Genomic DNA, 20,065 nt, shown 5'->3' on the forward strand with positions numbered 1-20,065 from the left:
TGACCGATGCAGGCTGGGTGTGTTTGGATGGGGGCGGGGGTGCCATAGGATGGAATCTGCGATTTACGGTACCGTAGATTTAAAGGGACGTAGGAAGTAGACTATGAATACCTTTTAACCATACTAAAGCAGATATTCAGGTTTTTACTTAGCATTTATTTGGACTACATTTATTCCCTGCTTTTGACAACAACAGGCTTGCTACTTCAGTCGAACAACACAAGTCAAAAGAGAAAATCAACCCTGTAAAGTGGATTAGAGATTTGTGTCCAAATGTATTGTATACGTCAACAAAGTTGTTGGCTTTGAAGGGTGCTTTCTCTAGATTGAAGGCCATTTAAGAGTAGATCAATGTTTTGCTATTTGCCAACCTTGGGTTCTTTTAGCTGTGTGTTTTTGGTCATCATGTTTCATCTCCCATGAAGTCAAATTAGCCCAAACGACAACAAATGCTGTGATCTGACACTGATGTACCTTCACCTTGGAATTAATCTTTAATTTATTTGGAGGTTGTTTGGGGCTCTTTTGGTACCATTTTTCAATTCCTCATCAGGTTTCAAAACGACAGAGTAATTGCATTGACTAATATACAACAATAGGTGTCACTAGTCCGCAGGCACAAACGCGTTCACGTGACATCTGGACCCGGAAGTGACACGGGCGGAGGACCAGCGTGCGCCAGACGGTTAAATGCGAACGAAAATGTTCACCACGGAGGGAGATACCCGTCGATTGTCAAGAATAAACAAGACAAAACGGTAAGGCAAGTTTGACCGACTCAAGTAAAACGTCAGCTTTTAGGTTAAATAGTTAGCTAATTGCTCATGTTCAAAGTAATACCTCTCGACTGTAAAATGTGAACGTTAATGAAAGGATATTTCTGGTTGTCATAACAGCTGACGTTTCTTACCATACAAGTACAATGGGCAACAGAAGAAGGGCAGCAGCTTTCAGTCATGCGACCCAAGCAGTATCTGGATCCACAGCAGAGACCATCAAAACTGCCGGGAGGAAGCACAGCATCTGCATGGTCTCTGACTTCTTCTACCCGAACATGGGAGGAGTGGAGAGTCACATTTACCTCTTGTCCCAATGTCTGATCGAGAAGGGACACAAGGTGGTGGTAGTCACGCACGCCTACGGCCACAGGAAGGGCCACAGGAAGAGCGTCAGGTACCTGACCAATGGCCTTAAGGTCTACTACCTGCCTCTGCTGGTGATGTACAACCAGTCCACCACCACCACCTTCTTCCACAGCATGCCACTCCTGCGCTGTGTGTTTGTCAGGGAGCGCATCACCGTGGTGCATTCGCACAGCTCGTTCTCTGCTATGGCTCACGATGCTTTGTTCCATGCAAAAACCATGGGCCTGAACACGGTATGTGGTCCTGAAGCAGTAGTGCCTTTTTAGTGTTCCTCAGTTTACCATGGTACCTCCATTATGGTGAAGGTGATGAAATGAACTTGTGTGTGCTACGGCATAAAAATACACCGTAACCCAGGAAAAGGAAGGCTCTCAGTTATTGCACTATATCCTGTTTCGGTTTATATAGTGTTGCCTTGAGATATGAGTGATATGACCTGGGAGATTTTTTAGATGTCTGATTTTTATTCTTTTTTTTTTTTTTGCGTCGATGTTACAGCAAAAAAATTAAATACAACCACTGTGTCATGAATTCAAGCTTACAACAAACAATTGAGCTATTCAGTTCACATCTGATATTAAATTAGATTTATCTGAACAATCTATATATGATTTCACAGGTGTTCACTGACCACTCACTCTTTGGCTTTGCTGATGTGAGCTCCGTACTGACCAACAAGCTCTTGACGGTGTCACTGTGCGATACCAACCACATCGTGTGCGTTTCCTACACCAGCAAAGAGAACACTGTGCTGCGTGCCGCGCTTGATCCTGAGATCGTGTCCGTCATTCCCAACGCGGTCGAGCACGGCGACTTCACGCCTGACCCGTCTCAGCGCAACGACGACAGGATCACCATCGTCGTGATCAGTCGCCTTGTCTACCGCAAAGGTACGAGCTTGGTGGTCTTTGTTTGTCATTGAAAGATGAAACTTCACCTGAAGCTTCCAACTTGTCAGGCATTGATCTTCTAAGTGGAATCATCCCAGAGCTCTGCCTCAAACATCCAGATCTCCATTTCCTCATTGGCGGAGAGGGGCCAAAGAGACTTGTGCTGGAGGAAGTGAGAGAGAAATACCAGCTACATGACAGGTACTTTTAGATGTTCTTGATGCACATTTGCCAGCTTTTCCTGCTTTACCGGCTGTCATTTTTCAAACAGTCAGATTGACTTTATCACAGGTCTCCATCTTTTGTCATAGACAAAAGACCACTCAAAGTAACTCGATGAATGCATTTAATATGTACTTTTTAATGTCATAAACTTAGAGCGTGTGCCCTTTAATTTTCTTCTTGCGGCCCTAAAATTTCAGTTTTAGGGCCCACTGTGCTCCTAGTTGAAAAAAAAAATCTGGAACCCTACTCTGAGAGGAATTTATGTTAATACAGGCCCTCTCTCAGGTTACCAACAGTGACTCCTCATCCTACAAATGGTAAAAAATAAATCCCACCGACACTTTCTTTTTAAGTGCAATGGCCATGCGTCCAAATAGTTTTGTCCTAAATAGCACATCAACCCTTGGCAGCGGTCCTGCTATTCATAATGTGTTTTGCGTGTTTATATGTTTGACTGAATTGCAATAACCGCAGGGTGCGCCTGTTGGGGCCTCTGGAGCACAGAGATGTCAGAGGAGTTCTGGTGCAGGGTCACATCTTCCTCAACACCTCACTCACTGAAGCTTTCTGCATGGCCATCGTGGAGGGAGCTAGTTGTGGATTGCAGGTGCGCTGCATTCCTTCATCCTATACACAGTACCGTGAAAAAGTATTTGCGCTTTTCTCAAATTTGTATTTATGACACAGTTTCCCCACTGTAATGTTTGAGCTAATCAAACAAATATGAAAATCAAACACAACCCAAATAAATGTAAAATGCAGCATATCTATCGAGTGAGAGTGTCAGTGTCATTTGTGTGTTTGTTTACTTCCTCAAAGGTTGTCAGCACTCGTGTGGGTGGGATTCCCGAGGTGCTACCCGAGGACCTGATCACGCTTTGTGAGCCAACTGTGCAGTCGCTGTGTGCTGGGCTGGAAACAGTCATAGCGCGGCAGCGTTCTGGCTCCGTCTCCACGCCCGCCTCCGTTCACGCACGGGTGCGGAACCTGTACACCTGGAGAAATGTTGCGGAGAGGACTGAAAAGGTGAGTTTCGCAGAACGCGTACCTTTGCACTTTGATTTCTGCAGGTAAACACAAACGTGCACTGTTGTGTGACAGTTAGCACCATTCAAGGTGAGAGATTAAGTAAAATTGACCTTTTTGTAGAAGCATGCATTTCATTTCAAGCGTAATTTAAAATATGGCACCAGTATTTTTTGCTTTTGTGACATCTCAAACATCTAAAAAGACTTTCCTTTTTTAGAAAAAAATAACAACACCACAAAAGGGCTTTTGATCGCAAAACTATTTATCAGCGCTCTATTGTTGATATAAACTATGAACAGAAGCAATTTATGCATCTTATTTTTGTATGATACAAAATGAAGCAATTGCCTTGATACAAGGGCACACAACACCGCATTCTGTTTCACTTTGTGAAGGTACCTTCACTCCGGTGTGGCTTTTGCATGAGGCGATGTTCGTGCACACGGAGCCCGTTACGATGGCTGCATGTTACTTTCGCTCGGACAAAAAAACCACCATCAACCCTCGTCATGGTGGAAGATTTTCTTCCCCAAAAGCAATCCTCACGGGTTATTTGTTTTGATTTCTCCATCGCTCCTGGCTTGAATGCGCCCTCTACTAACTACACGCAACTCTAGACGTTGCACTGGATGTTCAAGCCGAGCTCAATTAAGTAAAAATGTTTTCTCGCTCAGGTGTATGACAGAGTATGCGGCGAGGAGGTGCTTCCCCTTGATCGACGCCTTCGGAGGCTAAGGACTCACTGCGGCCCCGTGGCCGGCTCCATCTTCGCCTTTGTGGCGGTTCTAGATTTCCTCTTTCTGTTGTTCCTCCAGTGGTGGCTGCCTGATAGGCTCATGGACTTGGCCGTGGACGCTAGCGGTCCTCTCGGACTGTGGAGACAAGAAGCAAGTGAGAGTAAAGGTAAAGCTCCGTCGAAAAGAAGCGGCAAGCAAGCAGCCTCATCTCGCGTCTTCTCGGTTCTTGATGATGCCGTCGCGAGCTAAGAAAAGTTCAACTTTGTTTACATTATTAGGAAGGGGCATTTTTCAGGCTATTTATTTTGAGAGATCTCCTGGGACGTGGCTATAATGTGGTTTTATTTTTTATTTTTTTTCTTTGGTCCGTTTGTCTGAAAGACAAGACTTACCTGAGTGTTTTTCACCAAACATGCACGGTGCCACTGGCAAACAGTGGAGATGAAAAGTGAACCCCCCAGATGAAAAAAGCAGGGTTTTCTCTCTTTTAATGGGAGGTAGATTTCATCTCCTTTGTTCTGTACAAAATAAATGTAGACATGTTCACACTACCGCATTATTAAGGGCAGGCGTTGCGAAGGCTGTTTTGGAATAGCTGCGTATGCAATTCTTGTCAAATATAACATACGTTTATATATATTTCCATGAGATAATAATGTATATGATATTCATTTCAGGGATTCACTTTGAAAAGGGAGTGTGGGTTTCCATTCATTGCTACCTGCAGCTTTAATTATGCATTTTCATTTTTTTCCACCCTCAAAGGTTTCTGTTTGATTAGCAAAATAAATATTGCTTTATCATATCATATTTAAAATCATGCTATTTTATCAGAAATCTATCTGGTGACTTTCTGTGTTTCAAAGTGGCAAAACATTGGTGATTTTCTTTCCCCCAGTCACTTGCCGCTAATCAATTGTTCATCATCTTCTGGGTTAAATAGCATCGCTATGTATTTGATCATTTGTAATGTTTTTAAAAAAAATAATAATAATATTTAAATCAAGGCCGAAAGCCTTTTGTTGTCATTTTTTCCCTGCCAGGCTTTGACCTAAGTTTACCTCACATTGTGTCCTATTTATCAGAATGATCTTTTTCTCAGGACAGGTTAGTCGAGTTGATCTGGTAAAAGACAACCCCACCCCCTGCCCCCTCCCTTTCTATTGTATTCTTTTGCAAACATCACACACAGAAGATTAAATGGCAGGCAAAATAGGCCGCGGAAATGCGTCTGCTATCCAAGGCTAGTGGTGTTTGTTTGCATACTGTTGTGATGAGCACTTGAAACAATACACCGCAGTGATGCTTGGCTGGAAAATGTGAAATAAAAGTCTTTCACCGATTTGTGTTGTTCTGTCATTGGTGTTGTGCAGGGGTGTTCAAGTCCGGTCCTAAAATGATCAGGAACATGACCAGGTTTCATAGAGCTTGCTGGTCCGCTGATCATTTGAATCAGGTGCGTTAGAGGGAAACATCTAAAAGATGCAGGATAGTGACCCTTGAGGAACACTCTTGGAGTGGTATAAAGTACAACCTCCACAGTTCAACCACGACAGCAAATCTTGTTACACTAGGGCTCAGTGAGCATTTTATGAACTCTATTTATCCATCCATTTTCTAAAGCGCTTGCATTTTCTCATTAAGATCACGGCTGAACTCTTAGCTGATTTTGGGCAAAAGGCAGCGGCGTACACCCTGGACTGGTCGGCAGTTAATTACAGCGCACCTATGGGCAAACAATCACTCACACAAATGGACAAGTCAAAGTCCTCCCTGAACCGAACAGGCATTTTTGGAATAAGATTGGAAGCCAGAGAAGATACAAACAACACACAGGAAAGCAGGAGTCGATTTAAACAACGAACCTCAAAATTGTGAGGAAGAAATGCCAACTTCTGGGGCTACGTGCAGCGCAGTCCTTACTCGCTCCCCGAGCTGTGTCGTAAAAGTGTCCGGAGAAGTTTGGGAAGAGATCGGCTACACAAAGCCTCCAGCCTTTTACTCCCGGCAGCAGCGACTTTATACTACCTTTGTACTCTATGCCTACCACCTCCTCTGAGTCCTTGCAACTTTTAAAGTGGTCAACATTTTTCTACCTGTATGACACTTAAATATGTTGTAAAAAAAATCAGACAGCCAATGTTTGGCGACCGACATATTCATCATTTAACGTTTTATTGTACAACAATTATTGTCTTCGAAAGAACTGCGTGGGACCATGGAGGCTATATTTGTTTTGAAAAGAAAGTGAACGTTCTCACCACCAGGGGAAGCCAACAGACGCTGTCCATGGTGCTACAAAGGCGACTGGTCTTAATTGAAAAAAATAATCTCAACTGTAGCACATTAACTTTGATGAGCGGTGACAATACACACAGCAAAACTGATTCTTAAAAACGTTGATGACAAGTGACAATACACACTGCAAAACTAATTCTGAAGAGGATGAGAATTCTTTTTCAACATGCTGCTTAGTCACAGTGCAGCGATGTGTAGTGCTGTGTTCTGAAGGCGAATTTATAGAAAAGGAAAAAATAATTACGAGGGGGAAATCATTTTCATGAGTAATAATAATAATCATACATTTGATTTATAAGTAGTTATTGTCATTCATTTAACTCTTGAACAGGTGCCCCTTGCTTTACCTCTTCGACTCAGTAAAAAAAAAAAAAATTACGCCCACAAAAATACAGTAAAATTCTCTGAAGATAAATTCTTCCACTCTCCCTCTGCACGCCTCTGAGACTGGCATTATTGGATTGCATCTAATAAAGTGGCCGACCTGCTCTTATTTCAACAGGTACTTTTGGGATAACAGTCAGGACCATCATCCAATCTGAGCCCAAACCATCACTGGTGACGACCAATCAGGTCAGGGTTGAATTGGACCTATACAGTATTTTCTCTACCTTCCTCCCATCCTTGGATACCGCAGGCAGGCAGGCAAACAGTCCTCCGGTCGCCGCCGTATTCGGCCACTTCCTCCGGGGATGGAGAACAACCGTTGCTTCGCCAACCGCTTCTCGGACTACATAAAGAGCGCGCTGCTGCCCGACCACGGGGCCGAAACGGTGGTTCCGGCCGTGGTGGCAACGGTGGATAGAATCCTCGCAAAGGTCCCCATTTCAAGCGACGTGGATGACTGCGACCGCGGGCTTTACGACGGTCCGGCCGGCGTGGCGTATATGCTTTACCACGTCAGCGAGTGCCCGCTGTTCTCCGAGCGACGCGACGCCTACCTGAAGGCGGCCAAGCGCATCATCGACGTGTCGGTACGCTATGCGGACGCCGAGCCGGACAGAAGCATGCGCTCCGCCTTCCTGCTCGGCGGTGCGGGCGTGTACGCCGCGGCCGCGATGATCTACAAGTCGCTTGGTTTGGCCGACTTCGTCAAGCCGCTGACGAAATTTCGCAACCTGTGGGAGGTGTGCGCGCCCATCCATTTCTTGGAGTGCGGTTCTGATGAGCTGTTTGTGGGCCGGGCGGGCTACCTCTGCGGCGCCCTGGTCCTCAAACAGAAACTGGGCATTGAGGTGAGATTACTTTCCCACCAGTGGCCGTTTTAGATTGCATGTCACTGTGAGCTTCCCCCAACAATCAACACACAGTAAACGAGCATGGCCCGAGTGGGTAATCTGGTGATTTTCTAGTGGATCGGGCAAATGCTATACTCGAGCGGTTACTCCACCCTGCATATTACGTTTTCAGTTTCAGTTTGTTTTGAAGTTCCTGTATAGTGTATTTTTGTCATACAATGTGAACAGTACAATTCGTTTTTTTAATAGGACACTGGCAGGGGGCATGCTGGGAAGCAAATTCAGCCCGTCAATAAGTGTCGACGGCGGCCGGCACTTGCCAAAATAATAAGCATCGCAATATACTGAGATTCTGAAATACGAGAATGAAATACAAATTGCATCATATTCACCCTGCAGATTTTGAGCAAGGATCAAATCAAGTCAATCTGCCAGGCCATCATCGAGTCGGGAAAACAGTACGCTCGGAAAAAGCGAAAGCCTTTCCCGCTCATGTACTCCTACTACGGGACAGAATACCTTGGTAAGAACAAGTCGCGTTTGAGTGATGAGGAGGGAGTGTCGTAATCAGCGATGAAATGATTATGATTGATTCTGTGCAAATGCTTTTAATCCATTGTGTCCTGAAGCCATTGAGGCAAAACTGAAAGTACGACTTGGCACTTTGTGCGCAGCGATGGCTGTTTGAAAGTGCTCTATAAATACATTTGAGTTGAGTTGAGTTGGCTGCATCTTCGTTTGTGTAGTATGTTCCTTTATCTAAAACTGAAAATAAGAAGTGAAAAAAAAACCCCGGAAAACAAAATTAAGGGATCCATGCAATGCAATTGACTGTGTCGGCTTTGTTTTGACTAGAAATGAGAACGTACAGGTGCTGAGTTTGCATGGGTGCTCAAAAATGTCCAGTTCCAAAATGTACCCAACAGGGTAAAAACAAAAGCCCTCAAAATTCAACATTGAAAATATAACAATATTTGGAGTTTTAAAATATATTCTTTAAAAAAAAGTCACCATTGTATATTTGCATTGTAAATAAGCATGTAGTGTGTCTGGAATTTCTCTCTCACCGCAATGAGTTATTGGAGCGAGATCAGCATGTGTGAAGCTAACTGTCCTTTCCTTGATTTGCATCAGATGACGACACCCGAGCGCCTCAGTAACTATCACACCTACACACAGTTCATAGTAAGCCATTCTTGCATGAGGTCTTAACAACACCTGACACACTAATGACATCTTTTAACCCAGGATAATGATTCCGGACCTGGATGTGGTTATGATCCTGCTGCATGTACTGTATACTGTATACCAAAATGGATCTTGGATTGGATTTCATGGAAAAAAAATCTGACGGGAATTCACAGACAGATATCTTCCACCGTTTTTTTTTTAAAAAGAACTGTGTTTTTCCCTGCATGTTTTCAAAGTGAATGAGGAAGGAAAATGAACATCTTTCGTAAATGATTCTGCACCTCACAATTGACTTTTACTTCAGACACTCGTTGAGTTGAAAGTGCGTGTTGAAAGGTTGTGCAGAATCATCCGCTATCATCACCGATTTGCAAAAGTACAAAGGGCTACTTTTTATAATCTTCTACTCAATAAGCACACCCTCATAAACCTCAGCGTATGAAAATCAAAGTTTTGTGGAAATACGATATATCGTTCAGTATCTTTGAAACTACCAACCACGATTCCAGCGAAGTTGTGAAAGTTGAAAAATCTCATCAGGCATCCACACAAAATGCGGTTCGTCACGTTTACACATCCTGTCATCTCACGACCACTCTGAGTTGCCTGTGCCCCAAAACGCCTGCCGAGAACATAGTGTAAATGTAGCTTTTAACTGCAGTTCTGTACAATAATGATAAACAAAATAAATAATACACAGAGAGCACAAAAAAAAACCCCAATATAGACAGGAGCTTGCTCACAAAGTACATCTTTAGGTTTAACCCATAGTTACATCTAATTCCAGTGTACTGTAGGGTCCAAAAAGACAATAAATACGATAAAAATAAAAAATGTCATCATATCTGGGTGTCCAGTATACTTTGTGACAATGACCCCGTCTTTCAGTAGTCCTTTGTTAACATGCTTGCGTGCTGCAGGTCGTGTGCGCGTGTGCTCAGCATGGGACGATCCTGCATGCTTTGTTTTTGGTTGGCTTTTGCATGTTTGCCACCCCCCCTCCCCCTACTCCCACCTTTCGCTAGGCGCAGCCCACGGCTTGTCGTCGGTACTGCAGATGTTGCTGAGCTACCATGACCTGCTGAGCGGCGCAGACAAGGACCTGGTGTGGCAGAGCGTCGATTTCCTCATGACCCAGGAGCAGAACTGCAACTGGCCTGCCGAGCTGGGCGCCGTGATCGAGCGTGAGAACGAGCTGGTCCACTGGTGTCATGGAGCTCCGGGTACTCTTACCCTTCAATTCACTTCAAGGGTCGCAAGGGGTGCTGGGGCCTATCCCAGCTGTCTTCGGGCAGTAGGTGGGGGACACCCTGAACCGGTTGGCAGCCAATCGCAGGGCACACAGAGACGAACAACCATCCGCGCTCACACCGGCACTTTCCGCTTGACTGGTCGCAGTCTCCACGCCTCCAGTGGAGACTGCGACCTGAACGCAGCGCCTTAGACCGCTCGGCCATCCTGACATGCTGGTGCCTTGGTCATTTATTTTTTTTGGTCTCTTGCTCAAGTCATTGGTTCTCAAAATTGGTTCTTGAAGACATTCGTTGATCGATTGACAAAACCTTTGAGCAATCCCACGATGGTCACAAGAAAACAGATTGCTGTCAGAAGTGGGATTCAAACCCACGCCTCCAGTGGAGACTGCGACCTGAACGCAGCGCCTTAGACCGCTCGGCCATCCTGACATGCTGGTGCCTTGGTCATTTATTTTTTTTGGTCTCTTGCTCAAGTCATTGGTTTCTCTTAAAATTGGTTCTTGAAGACATTCGTTGATCGATTGACAAAAAATCTTTGATCAATTCCACTATGGTCACAAGAAAACAGATTCCTGTCAGAAGTGGGATTCGAACCAACGCCTCCAGTGGAGACTGCAACCTGAACGCAGCGCCTTAGACCGCTCGGCCATCCTGACATGCTGGTGCCATGGTCATTTATTTATTTTTGGTCTCTTTCTCAAGTCATTGGTTTTCTTGAAGACATTCTTTGATCGATTGACAAAAAATCTTTGATCAATTCCACTATGGTCACAAGAAAACAGACTCCTGTCAGAAGTGGGATTCGAACCCACGCCTCCAGTGGAGACTGCGACCTGAACGCAGCGCCTTAGACCGCTCGGCCATCCTGACATGCTGGTCCCTTGGTCATTTATTTTTTTTGGTCTCTTGCTCAAGTCATTGGTTCTCAAAATTGGTTCTTGAAGACATTCGTTGATCGATTGACAAAACCTTTGAGCAATCCCACGATGGTCACAAGAAAACAGATTGCTGTCAGAAGTGGGATTCGAACCCGCGCCTCCAGTGGAGACTGCGACCTGAACGCAGCGCCTTAGACCGCTCGGCCATCCTGACATGCTGGTCCCTTGGTTTTTCACTGTTCCAACTTGGCACCAATGCAAGTGGACTGAAAAGTTAAAAATAATAATAATTTAAAAAGATGCAACGTAATATCGAAACCTTGATTCAGATTCTCAGCTGTGACAAATTCTTGCTAAGGTTGTAGGAAATGTGTCTGCAAATCCTTGCTCGCCAATGCCTCCTGAAATGATATCGAATGCGTCTGTTTAATCCGCAGGTGTGGCCTTTCTTTTCGCTAAGGCCTACTTGATTAACAAGAAGCCACAATATTTGGACACATGCATCCGCAGCGGGGAGCTGGTGTGGCAGAAAGGTCTGCTGAAGAAAGGTCCTGGCATCTGCCACGGTGTAGCCGGCAGCGCTTACGTCTTCCTGTTGCTCTACCGCCTGACTGGCAACTCCAAATATATCTACCGAGCTCAGAGGCAAGAATCCCATCGCACACAACATCCAATACCAGAGCGCGACTGTTAATTTGCTTTCACAAGGAGATATGCAGTTCTTGAAGACATTCGTTGATCGATTGACAAAACCCACAATGGCCGTAACACAAGAGATTTAAGTCAGAAGTGGGATTTGAACCCACGCCTCCAGGGGAGACTGCGACCTGAACGCAGCGCCTTAGACCACTCGGCCATCCTGACATGCTGGTGCCTTGGTCATTTATTTATTTTTGGTCTCTTGCTCAAGTCATTGGTTCTCAAAATTGGTTCTTGAAGACATTCGTTGATCGATTGACAAAACCTTTGAGCAATCCCACGATGGTCACAAGAAAACAGATTGCTGTCAGAAGTGGGATTCGAACCCACGCCTCCAGTGGAGACTGTGACCTGAACGCAGCGCCTTAGACCGCTCGGCCATCCTGACATGCTGGTGCCTTGGTCATTTATTTTTTTTGGTCTCTTGCTCAAGTCATTGGTTCTTAAAATTGGTTCTTGAAGACATTCGTTGATCGATTGACAAAAAATCTTTGATCAATTCCACTATGGTCACAAGAAAACAGATTCCTGTCAGAAGTGGGATTCGAACCCACGCCTCCAGTGGAGACTGCGACCTGAACGCAGCGCCTTAGACCGCTCGGCCATCCTGACATGCTGTTGCTCTGGTCATTTATTTTTTTTGGTCTCTTGCTCAAGTCATTGGTTCTCAAAATTGGTTCTTGAAGACATTCGTTGATCGATTGACAAAACCTTTGAGCAATCCCACAATAAAACAGACCCCTGTCAGAAGTGGGATTCGAACCCACGCCTCCAGTGGAGACTGCGACCTGAACGCAGCGCCTTAGACCGCTCGGCCATCCTGACATGCTGGTCCCTTGGTCATTTATTTTTTTTGGTCTCTTGCTCAAGTCATTGGTTCTCAAAATTGGTTCTTGAAGACATTCGTTGATCGATTGAGAAAACCTTTGAGTAATCCCACGATGGTCACAAGAAAACAGATTGCTGTCAGAAGTGGGATTCGAACCCGCGCCTCCAGTGGAGACTGCGACCTGAACCCAGCGCCTTAGACCGCTCGGCCATCCTGACATGCTGGTCCCTTGGTCATTTATTTATTTTTGGTCTCTTGCTCAAGTCATTGGTTCTCAAAATTGGTTCTTGAAGACATTCGTTGATCGATTGAGAAAACCTTTGAGTAATCCCACGATGGTCACAAGAAAACAGATTGCTGTCAGAAGTGGGATTCGAACCCACGCCTCCAGTGGAGACTGCAACCTGAACGCAGCGCCTTCGACCGCTCGGCCATCCTGACATGCTGGTGCCTTGGTCATTTATTTTTTTTGGTCTCTTGCTCAAGTCATTGGTTCTCTTAAAATTGGTTCTTGAAGACATTCGTTGATCGATTGACAAAAAATCTTTGATCAATTCCACTATGGTCACAAGAAAACAGATTCCTGTCAGAAGTGGGATTCGAACCCACGCCTCCAGTGGAGACTGCGACCTGAACGCAGCACCTTAGACCGCTCGGCCATCCTGACATGCTGGTGCCCTGGTCATTTATTTTTTTTGGTCTCTTGCTCAAGTCATTGGTTCTCAAAATTGGTTCTTGAAGACATTCGTTGATCGATTGACAAAACCTTTGAGCAATCCCACAATAAAACAGACCCCTGTCAGAAGTGGGATTCGAACCCACGCCTCCAGTGGAGACTGCGACCTGAACACAGCGCCTTAGACCGCTCGGCCATCCTGACATGCTGGTCCCTTGGTCATTTATTTTTTTTGGTCTCTTGCTCAAGTCATTGGTTCTCAATATTGGTTCTTGAAGACATTCGTTGATCGATTGAGAAAACCTTTGAGTAATCCCACGATGGTCACAAGAAAACAGATTGCTGTCAGAAGTGGGATTCGAACCCGCGCCTCCAGTGGAGACTGCGACCTGAACCCAGCACCTTAGACCGCTCGGCCATCCTGACATGCTGGTGCCTTGGTCATTTATTTATTTTTGGTCTCTTGCTCAAGTCATTGGTTCTCAAAATTGGTTCTTGAAGACATTCGTTGATCGATTGACAAAAAATCTTTGATCAATTCCACTATGGTCACAAGAAAACAGATTCCTGTCAGAAGTGGGATTCGAACCCACGCCTCCAGTGGAGACTGCGACCTGAACGCAGCGCCTTAGACCGCTCGGCCATCCTGACATGCTGGTGCTCTGGTCATTTATTTTTTTTGGTCTCTTGCTCAAGTCATTGGTTCTCAAAATTGGTTCTTGAAGACATTCGTTGATCGATTGACAAAACCTTTGAGCAATCCCACAATAAAACAGACCCCTGTCAGAAGTGGGATTCGAACCCACGCCTCCAGTGGAGACTGCGACCTGAACGCAGCGCCTTAGACCGCTCGGCCATCCTGACATGCTGGTCCCTTGGTCATTTATTTTTTTTGGTCTCTTGCTCAAGTCATTGGTTCTCAAAATTGGTTCTTGAAGACATTCGTTGATCGATTGAGAAAACCTTTGAGTAATCCCACGATGGTCACAAGAAAACAGATTGCTGTCAGAAGTGGGATTCGAACCCGCGCCTCCAGTGGAGACTGCGACCTGAACGCAGCGCCTTAGACCGCTCGGCCATCCTGACATGCTGGTCCCTTGGTCATTTATTTATTTTTGGTCTCTTGCTCAAGTCATTGGTTCTCAAAATTGGTTCTTGAAGACATTCGTTGATCGATTGAGAAAACCTTTGAGTAATCCCACGATGGTCACAAGAAAACAGATTGCTGTCAGAAGTGGGATTCGAACCCACGCCTCCAGTGGAGACTGCGACCTGAACGCAGCGCCTTAGACCGCTCGGCCATCCTGACATGCTGGTCCCTTGGTCATTTATTTATTTTTGGTCTCTTGCTCAAGTCATTGGTTCTCAAAATTGGTTCTTGAAGACATTCGTTGATCGATTGACAAAAAATCTTTGATCAATTCCACTATGGTCACAAGAAAACAGACTACTGTCAGAAGTGGGATTCGAACCCACGCCTCCAGTGGAGACTGCGACCTGAACGCAGCGCCCTAGACTGCTCGGCCATCCTGACATGCTGGTGCCTTGGTCATTTATTTATTTTTGGTCTCTTGCTCAAGTCATTGGTTCTCAAAATTGGTTCTTGAAGACATTCGTTGATCGATTGACAAAAAATCTTTGATCAATTCCACTATGGTCACAAGAAAACAGACTCCTGTCAGAAGTGAGATTCGAACCCACGCCTCCAGTGGAGACTGCGACCTGAACGCAGCGCCTTCGACCGCTCGGCCATCCTGACATGCTGGTGCCTTGGTCATTTATTTTTTTTGGTCTCTTGCTCAAGTCATTGGTTTTAAAATTGGTTCTTGAAGACATTCGATCGATTGACAAAAAATCTTTGATCAATTCCACTATGGTCACAAGAAAACAGACTCCTGTCAGAAGTGGGATTCGAACCCACGCCTCCAGTGGAGACTGCGACCTGAACGCAGCGCCTTAGACCGCTCGGCCATCCTGACATGCTGGTCCCTTGGTCATTTATTTTTTTTGGTCTCTTGCTCAAGTCATTGGTTCTCAATATTGGTTCTTGAAGACATTCGTTGATCGATTGAGAAAACCTTTGAGTAATCCCACGATGGTCACAAGAAAACAGATTGCTGTCAGAAGTGGGATTCGAACCCGCGCCTCCAGTGGAGACTGCGACCTGAACCCAGCACCTTAGACCGCTCGGCCATCCTGACATGCTGGTGCCTTGGTCATTTATTTATTTTTGGTCTCTTGCTCAAGTCATTGGTTCTCAAAATTGGTTCTTGAAGACATTCGTTGATCGATTGACAAAAAATCTTTGATCAATTCCACTATGGTCACAAGAAAACAGATTCCTGTCAGAAGTGGGATTCGAACCCACGCCTCCAGTGGAGACTGCGACCTGAACGCAGCGCCTTAGACCGCTCGGCCATCCTGACATGCTGGTGCTCTGGTCATTTATTTTTTTTGGTCTCTTGCTCAAGTCATTGGTTCTCAAAATTGGTTCTTGAAGACATTCGTTGATCGATTGACAAAACCTTTGAGCAATCCCACAATAAAACAGACCCCTGTCAGAAGTGGGATTCGAACCCACGCCTCCAGTGGAGACTGCGACCTGAACACAGCGCCTTAGACCGCTCGGCCATCCTGACATGCTGGTCCCTTGGTCATTTATTTTTTTTGGTCTCTTGCTCAAGTCATTGGTTCTCAATATTGGTTCTTGAAGACATTCGTTGATCGATTGAGAAAACCTTTGAGTAATCCCACGATGGTCACAAGAAAACAGATTGCTGTCAGAAGTGGGATTCGAACCCGCGCCTCCAGTGGAGACTGCGACCTGAACGCAGCGCCTTAGACCGCTCGGCCATCCTGACATGCTGGTCCCTTGGTCATTTATTTATTTTTGGTCTCTTGCTCAAGTCATTGGTTCTCAAAATTGGTTCTTGAAGACATTCGTTGATCGATTGAGAAAACCTTTGAGTAATCCCACGATGGTCACAAGAAAACAGATTGCTGTCAGAAGTGGGATTCGAACCCACGCCTCCAGTGGAGACTGCGACCTGAACGCAGCGCCTTAGACCGCTCGGCCATCCTGACATGCTGGTCCCTTGGTCATTTATTTATTTTTGGTCTCTTGCTCAAGTCATTGGTTCTCAAAATTGGTTCTTGAAGACATTCGTTGATCGATTGACAAAAAATCTTTGATCAATTCCACTATGGTCACAAGAAAACAGACTACTGTCAGAAGTGGGATTCGAACCCACGCCTCCAGTGGAGACTGCGACCTGAACGCAGCGCCCTAGACTGCTCGGCCATCCTGACATGCTGGTGCCTTGGTCATTTATTTATTTTTGGTCTCTTGCTCAAGTCATTGGTTCTCAAAATTGGTTCTTGAAGACATTCGTTGATCGATTGACAAAAAATCTTTGATCAATTCCACTATGGTCACAAGAAAACAGACTCCTGTCAGAAGTGAGATTCGAACCCACGCCTCCAGTGGAGACTGCGACCTGAACGCAGCGCCTTCGACCGCTCGGCCATCCTGACATGCTGGTGCCTTGGTCATTTATTTTTTTTGGTCTCTTGCTCAAGTCATTGGTTTTAAAATTGGTTCTTGAAGACATTCGATCGATTGACAAAAAATCTTTGATCAATTCCACTATGGTCACAAGAAAACAGACTCCTGTCAGAAGTGGGATTCGAACCCACGCCTCCAGTGGAGACTGCGACCTGAACGCAGCGCCTTAGACCGCTCGGCCATCCTGACATGCTGGTCCCTTGGTCATTTAATTATTTTTGGTCTCTTGCTCAAGTCATTGGTTCTCAAAATTGGTTCTTGAAGACATTCGTTGATCGATTGAGAAAACCTTTGAGTAATCCCACGATGGTCACAAGAAAACAGATTGCTGTCAGAAGTGGGATTCGAACCCACGCCTCCAGTGGAGACTGCGACCTGAACGCAGCGCCTCAGACCGCTCGGCCATCCTGACATGCTGGTCCCTTGGTCATTTATTTATTTTTGGTCTCTTGCTCAAGTCATTGGTTCTCAAAATTGGTTCTTGAAGACATTCGTTGATCGATTGACAAAAAATCTTTGATCAATTCCACTATGGTCACAAGAAAACAGACTCCTGTCAGAAGTGAGATTCGAACCCACGCCTCCAGTGGAGACTGCGACCTGAACGCAGCGCCTTCGACTGCTCGGCCATCCTGACATGCTGGTGCCTTGGTCATTTATTTTTTTTGGTCTCTTGCTCAAGTCATTGGTTTTAAAATTGGTTCTTGAAGACATTCGTTGATCGATTGACAAAAAATCTTTGATCAATTCCACAATGGTCACAAGAAAACAGATTCCTGTCAGAAGTGGGATTCGAACCCACGCCTCCAGTGGAGACTGCGACCTGAACGCAGCGCCTTAGACTGCTCGGCCATCCTGACATGCTGGTGCCTTGGTCATTTATTTTTTTTGGTCTCTTGCTCAAGTCATTGGTTTTAAAATTGGTTCTTGAAGACATTCGTTGATCGATTGACAAAAAATCTTTGATCAATTCCACTATGGTCACAAGAAAACAGACTCCTGTCAGAAGTGGGATTCGAACCCACACCTCCAGTGGAGACTGCAACCTGAACGCAGCGCCTTAGACTGCTCAGCCATCCTGACATGCTGGTGCCTTGGTCATTTATTTGCTTTTGGTCTCTTTCTCAAGTCATTGGTTCTCAAAATTGGTTCTTGAAGACATTCGTTGATCGATTGACAAAAAATCTTTGATCAATTCCACTATGGTCACAAGAAAACAGATTCCTTTCAGAAGTGGGATTCGAACCCACGCCTCCAGTGGAGACTGCAACCTGAACACAGCGCCGTAGACCGTTCGGCCATCCTGACCTACTTGTAGCACTCTTTTATCTTTCTGGTCTTTCGGTCAAGTCATTGATTTATGAAGCATTCACATCCACAGGTTGCTCTCTCTCCATTGCAACATTCTTTTTCAACCTTTGGCTTTCCCTCCGCAAAGGTTTGCAGAGTTCCTGTTCACGGAAGAGTTCAAGGCAGGCTCGCGCTCAGTCACCAGCGTGTACAGCCTCTTCGAAGGCCTGTCTGGGACCGTCTGCTTCCTGGTGGACCTGCTGCAACCCGAGCAGGCCGAATTCCCACTCTTCTGCGTCTTTGAGTGAAGGACAAAACCCACGAAGAGATTGAATACTTGGTGATATTGTCTTAAAGTGCGAGAATCAAGACGGTATTTGTTTTTCAAGTGCAGTAGAAACATATCTCTAGTTCAGATTGTTTATAACAGCTCTTGTGTTGGGTCTCATTCGATTGTGTAGGTCTAACCAACTGTGGAGATGCTTCACAAAAGTGAATTTGTACATTTGGTTTAAAAAAAGAAAAAAAATATCCCTGTGAATTCAGGAAACCAAAAGTGTTCTGATGCTAACTGTGCCTGTTTGGAGTGTCTGTGTGTTTTGCACATGTAACCCACAACAGAAGTGGAAATTCTGTTGATCAAGTGTTAGGCTGGAAATGCATGTTCAGTCTTTATTAAATGGGTCATATTTTTTTCTGAGTGTGTATGTTTCACTTATTTCAGTTTTCAGTGTGACACAGAAGTTGCATTGGGTTCCTAACAACTGTTCATCGATCATGAATTTAATACTTCATAAAGACAGTCATGTCTTTATGAAGTATTAAATTAATACATTGAAGGCAGATATGCCTTCAATGTATTACGCCAATCAACATCGAATATTGATGAAAGGTGGTTTTAGGTGTTTTACACATTTTATGCCAATTTGACAATTTTTTTGTTGTTGTTAAGTTTGACCTATAAAGCTTGCACAGTGGATTTTACCATGTGTTGCAATTTTTAGCTGTTTCAGAATATTTTTTACCTGTTGCTGAACCTAAGAGAAGATGCAGAATCAGCACCAAAAAAAATCTGGTTAAGTTTACTCTCTGATTCAGAAATTTTGTCAACTGTTGACCAGTATTATTCAACCATGTAGGTAATTATTATAAAATATTTTGTTCGTTTTTCCTCTATTTCCAATTTTGTACAATACTATCAATTAATTGCATACTAACTTTAATATCTGATGATTTGATTATCCATCCACCTATTTTTTCTAAAGAGCCTCATCGATGTTGGTGAGCTTGTGCGTTAGACGGTTGACTGCGCATAGTTTGAACGGAAATACAACCTAGCATCACAATATACTGTATTTGTGAAAATTAGGTCACATTTTTAAAATGCCACTTTGCCTGTGGCTGTGCTGATTTTATACTGACTATACCAGGTGTGTCAAACTCATTTCACATTGTGGGCCACATACAGCCTCGGTCGATGTCAAGTGGGCCGGACCATTAAAAATTATACCATACTCTGCTATAAATAACCAAAACAATATGTCTTTCCTTTGTTTTGTTCTAAAGGAGCACAAGAACACTCGGAAAATGTTGAAATTTAATGAACATATCTTTTACAAAACATTTCATGAAGCACCTAAGATTTTCTTTGACAAATGTGCAATTTACTTTTATCATTCAGATATATGCATTGCAACTGATCCCACTAACTGTACAAAGGCACACAATTTTAGTATTGTGTGCCTTTGTAGGCAGTAATTGTACTGAAAAAGTAATTGGTATTGAAAAATATAGTAATGCACTTTTAAGATTAAACGGGATTTATAAAGAAAGGAATTTTTAAACCATTTACACGAGCATATGAAATCGAAATGTAATCCCTGCCTACACCTTACAAACTAAGGAGAGTGCTATAATATGTGTAAAGAATAAAGTATTCACATGTCCTTGATAGCGTCTGCTGTGTTTGGTCTGTCTCTGTGACAGACTGAGGCTGCTGTTGTCTTCTTCTCTGATCAAAACAATGTTGTATTTTCCTCTGATCAACACAGTGTGTCCCCCTAGCAGATATTACATGAATTGCACCTTATTAAAAATATTCATTCCGTGTCTTTTATGC

The 20,065-nt window shown here is 44.4% G+C and overlaps 2 protein-coding genes and 32 non-coding genes across 36 annotated transcripts; 2 read left to right on the forward strand and 32 right to left on the reverse strand.

Annotated features, from left to right (window-relative positions):
* Positions 1-6: 6 nt before the first annotated feature.
* piga (phosphatidylinositol glycan anchor biosynthesis, class A) lies at positions 7-5,368 on the forward strand. 3 transcript variants are annotated; one of them, XM_086123908.1, is made up of 8 exons: positions 7-758; positions 897-1,378; positions 1,765-2,035; positions 2,104-2,236; positions 2,735-2,867; positions 3,080-3,286; positions 3,964-3,990; positions 4,105-5,368. In XM_086123908.1, the coding sequence occupies exons 2-8, from the start codon at positions 923-925 to the stop codon at positions 4,273-4,275; spliced, it is 1,398 nt and encodes a 465-aa protein (XP_085980034.1). In that variant the 5' UTR covers positions 7-758; positions 897-922; the 3' UTR covers positions 4,276-5,368. The 3 variants fall into 3 exon arrangements, with proteins under 3 accessions (XP_085980034.1, XP_085980031.1, XP_085980035.1); XM_086123905.1 differs by having other exon boundaries at positions 3,964-5,368; XM_086123909.1 differs by lacking the exon at positions 3,964-3,990.
* Positions 5,369-6,786: 1,418 nt separating this feature from the next.
* LOC147198182 (lanC-like protein 3) lies at positions 6,787-18,643 on the forward strand. Its single transcript, XM_086123914.1, has 5 exons — positions 6,787-7,559; positions 7,962-8,085; positions 9,779-9,976; positions 11,325-11,532; positions 18,095-18,643. The coding sequence occupies exons 1-5, from the start codon at positions 7,017-7,019 to the stop codon at positions 18,252-18,254; spliced, it is 1,233 nt and encodes a 410-aa protein (XP_085980040.1). The 5' UTR covers positions 6,787-7,016; the 3' UTR covers positions 18,255-18,643.
* On the reverse strand, positions 10,356-10,438 carry trnal-cag (transfer RNA leucine (anticodon CAG)). The gene has a single exon. It is a non-coding gene; the product is annotated as a tRNA-Leu (tRNA).
* trnal-cag (transfer RNA leucine (anticodon CAG)) lies at positions 10,583-10,665 on the reverse strand. The gene has a single exon. It is a non-coding gene; the product is annotated as a tRNA-Leu (tRNA).
* trnal-cag (transfer RNA leucine (anticodon CAG)) lies at positions 10,797-10,879 on the reverse strand. The gene has a single exon. It is a non-coding gene; the product is annotated as a tRNA-Leu (tRNA).
* On the reverse strand, positions 11,019-11,101 carry trnal-cag (transfer RNA leucine (anticodon CAG)). Its single transcript has one exon. It is a non-coding gene; the product is annotated as a tRNA-Leu (tRNA).
* Positions 11,669-11,751, reverse strand: trnal-cag (transfer RNA leucine (anticodon CAG)). The gene has a single exon. It is a non-coding gene; the product is annotated as a tRNA-Leu (tRNA).
* Positions 11,892-11,974, reverse strand: trnal-cag (transfer RNA leucine (anticodon CAG)). The gene has a single exon. It is a non-coding gene; the product is annotated as a tRNA-Leu (tRNA).
* trnal-cag (transfer RNA leucine (anticodon CAG)) lies at positions 12,116-12,198 on the reverse strand. The gene has a single exon. It is a non-coding gene; the product is annotated as a tRNA-Leu (tRNA).
* Positions 12,329-12,411, reverse strand: trnal-cag (transfer RNA leucine (anticodon CAG)). Its single transcript has one exon. It is a non-coding gene; the product is annotated as a tRNA-Leu (tRNA).
* Positions 12,551-12,633, reverse strand: trnal-cag (transfer RNA leucine (anticodon CAG)). Its single transcript has one exon. It is a non-coding gene; the product is annotated as a tRNA-Leu (tRNA).
* On the reverse strand, positions 12,774-12,856 carry trnal-cag (transfer RNA leucine (anticodon CAG)). The gene has a single exon. It is a non-coding gene; the product is annotated as a tRNA-Leu (tRNA).
* trnal-cag (transfer RNA leucine (anticodon CAG)) lies at positions 13,000-13,082 on the reverse strand. The gene has a single exon. It is a non-coding gene; the product is annotated as a tRNA-Leu (tRNA).
* trnal-cag (transfer RNA leucine (anticodon CAG)) lies at positions 13,213-13,295 on the reverse strand. Its single transcript has one exon. It is a non-coding gene; the product is annotated as a tRNA-Leu (tRNA).
* trnal-cag (transfer RNA leucine (anticodon CAG)) lies at positions 13,435-13,517 on the reverse strand. Its single transcript has one exon. It is a non-coding gene; the product is annotated as a tRNA-Leu (tRNA).
* trnal-cag (transfer RNA leucine (anticodon CAG)) lies at positions 13,660-13,742 on the reverse strand. The gene has a single exon. It is a non-coding gene; the product is annotated as a tRNA-Leu (tRNA).
* Positions 13,873-13,955, reverse strand: trnal-cag (transfer RNA leucine (anticodon CAG)). Its single transcript has one exon. It is a non-coding gene; the product is annotated as a tRNA-Leu (tRNA).
* On the reverse strand, positions 14,095-14,177 carry trnal-cag (transfer RNA leucine (anticodon CAG)). The gene has a single exon. It is a non-coding gene; the product is annotated as a tRNA-Leu (tRNA).
* Positions 14,318-14,400, reverse strand: trnal-cag (transfer RNA leucine (anticodon CAG)). Its single transcript has one exon. It is a non-coding gene; the product is annotated as a tRNA-Leu (tRNA).
* trnal-cag (transfer RNA leucine (anticodon CAG)) lies at positions 14,543-14,625 on the reverse strand. Its single transcript has one exon. It is a non-coding gene; the product is annotated as a tRNA-Leu (tRNA).
* Positions 14,768-14,850, reverse strand: trnal-cag (transfer RNA leucine (anticodon CAG)). Its single transcript has one exon. It is a non-coding gene; the product is annotated as a tRNA-Leu (tRNA).
* trnal-cag (transfer RNA leucine (anticodon CAG)) lies at positions 14,988-15,070 on the reverse strand. Its single transcript has one exon. It is a non-coding gene; the product is annotated as a tRNA-Leu (tRNA).
* On the reverse strand, positions 15,210-15,292 carry trnal-cag (transfer RNA leucine (anticodon CAG)). The gene has a single exon. It is a non-coding gene; the product is annotated as a tRNA-Leu (tRNA).
* trnal-cag (transfer RNA leucine (anticodon CAG)) lies at positions 15,435-15,517 on the reverse strand. Its single transcript has one exon. It is a non-coding gene; the product is annotated as a tRNA-Leu (tRNA).
* On the reverse strand, positions 15,648-15,730 carry trnal-cag (transfer RNA leucine (anticodon CAG)). Its single transcript has one exon. It is a non-coding gene; the product is annotated as a tRNA-Leu (tRNA).
* Positions 15,870-15,952, reverse strand: trnal-cag (transfer RNA leucine (anticodon CAG)). Its single transcript has one exon. It is a non-coding gene; the product is annotated as a tRNA-Leu (tRNA).
* Positions 16,093-16,175, reverse strand: trnal-cag (transfer RNA leucine (anticodon CAG)). The gene has a single exon. It is a non-coding gene; the product is annotated as a tRNA-Leu (tRNA).
* On the reverse strand, positions 16,318-16,400 carry trnal-cag (transfer RNA leucine (anticodon CAG)). Its single transcript has one exon. It is a non-coding gene; the product is annotated as a tRNA-Leu (tRNA).
* Positions 16,543-16,625, reverse strand: trnal-cag (transfer RNA leucine (anticodon CAG)). The gene has a single exon. It is a non-coding gene; the product is annotated as a tRNA-Leu (tRNA).
* Positions 16,763-16,845, reverse strand: trnal-cag (transfer RNA leucine (anticodon CAG)). Its single transcript has one exon. It is a non-coding gene; the product is annotated as a tRNA-Leu (tRNA).
* trnal-cag (transfer RNA leucine (anticodon CAG)) lies at positions 16,986-17,068 on the reverse strand. Its single transcript has one exon. It is a non-coding gene; the product is annotated as a tRNA-Leu (tRNA).
* trnal-cag (transfer RNA leucine (anticodon CAG)) lies at positions 17,211-17,293 on the reverse strand. Its single transcript has one exon. It is a non-coding gene; the product is annotated as a tRNA-Leu (tRNA).
* trnal-cag (transfer RNA leucine (anticodon CAG)) lies at positions 17,434-17,516 on the reverse strand. The gene has a single exon. It is a non-coding gene; the product is annotated as a tRNA-Leu (tRNA).
* Positions 17,657-17,739, reverse strand: trnal-cag (transfer RNA leucine (anticodon CAG)). The gene has a single exon. It is a non-coding gene; the product is annotated as a tRNA-Leu (tRNA).
* Positions 18,644-20,065: the final 1,422 nt, after the last annotated feature.

Source organism: Hippocampus guttulatus, chromosome 11 (assembly GCF_054856545.1).
Source record: "Hippocampus guttulatus isolate MCC_2025c chromosome 11, RoL_Hgut_1.0, whole genome shotgun sequence".
Lineage (NCBI taxonomy): Eukaryota > Metazoa > Chordata > Actinopteri > Syngnathiformes > Syngnathidae > Hippocampus > Hippocampus guttulatus.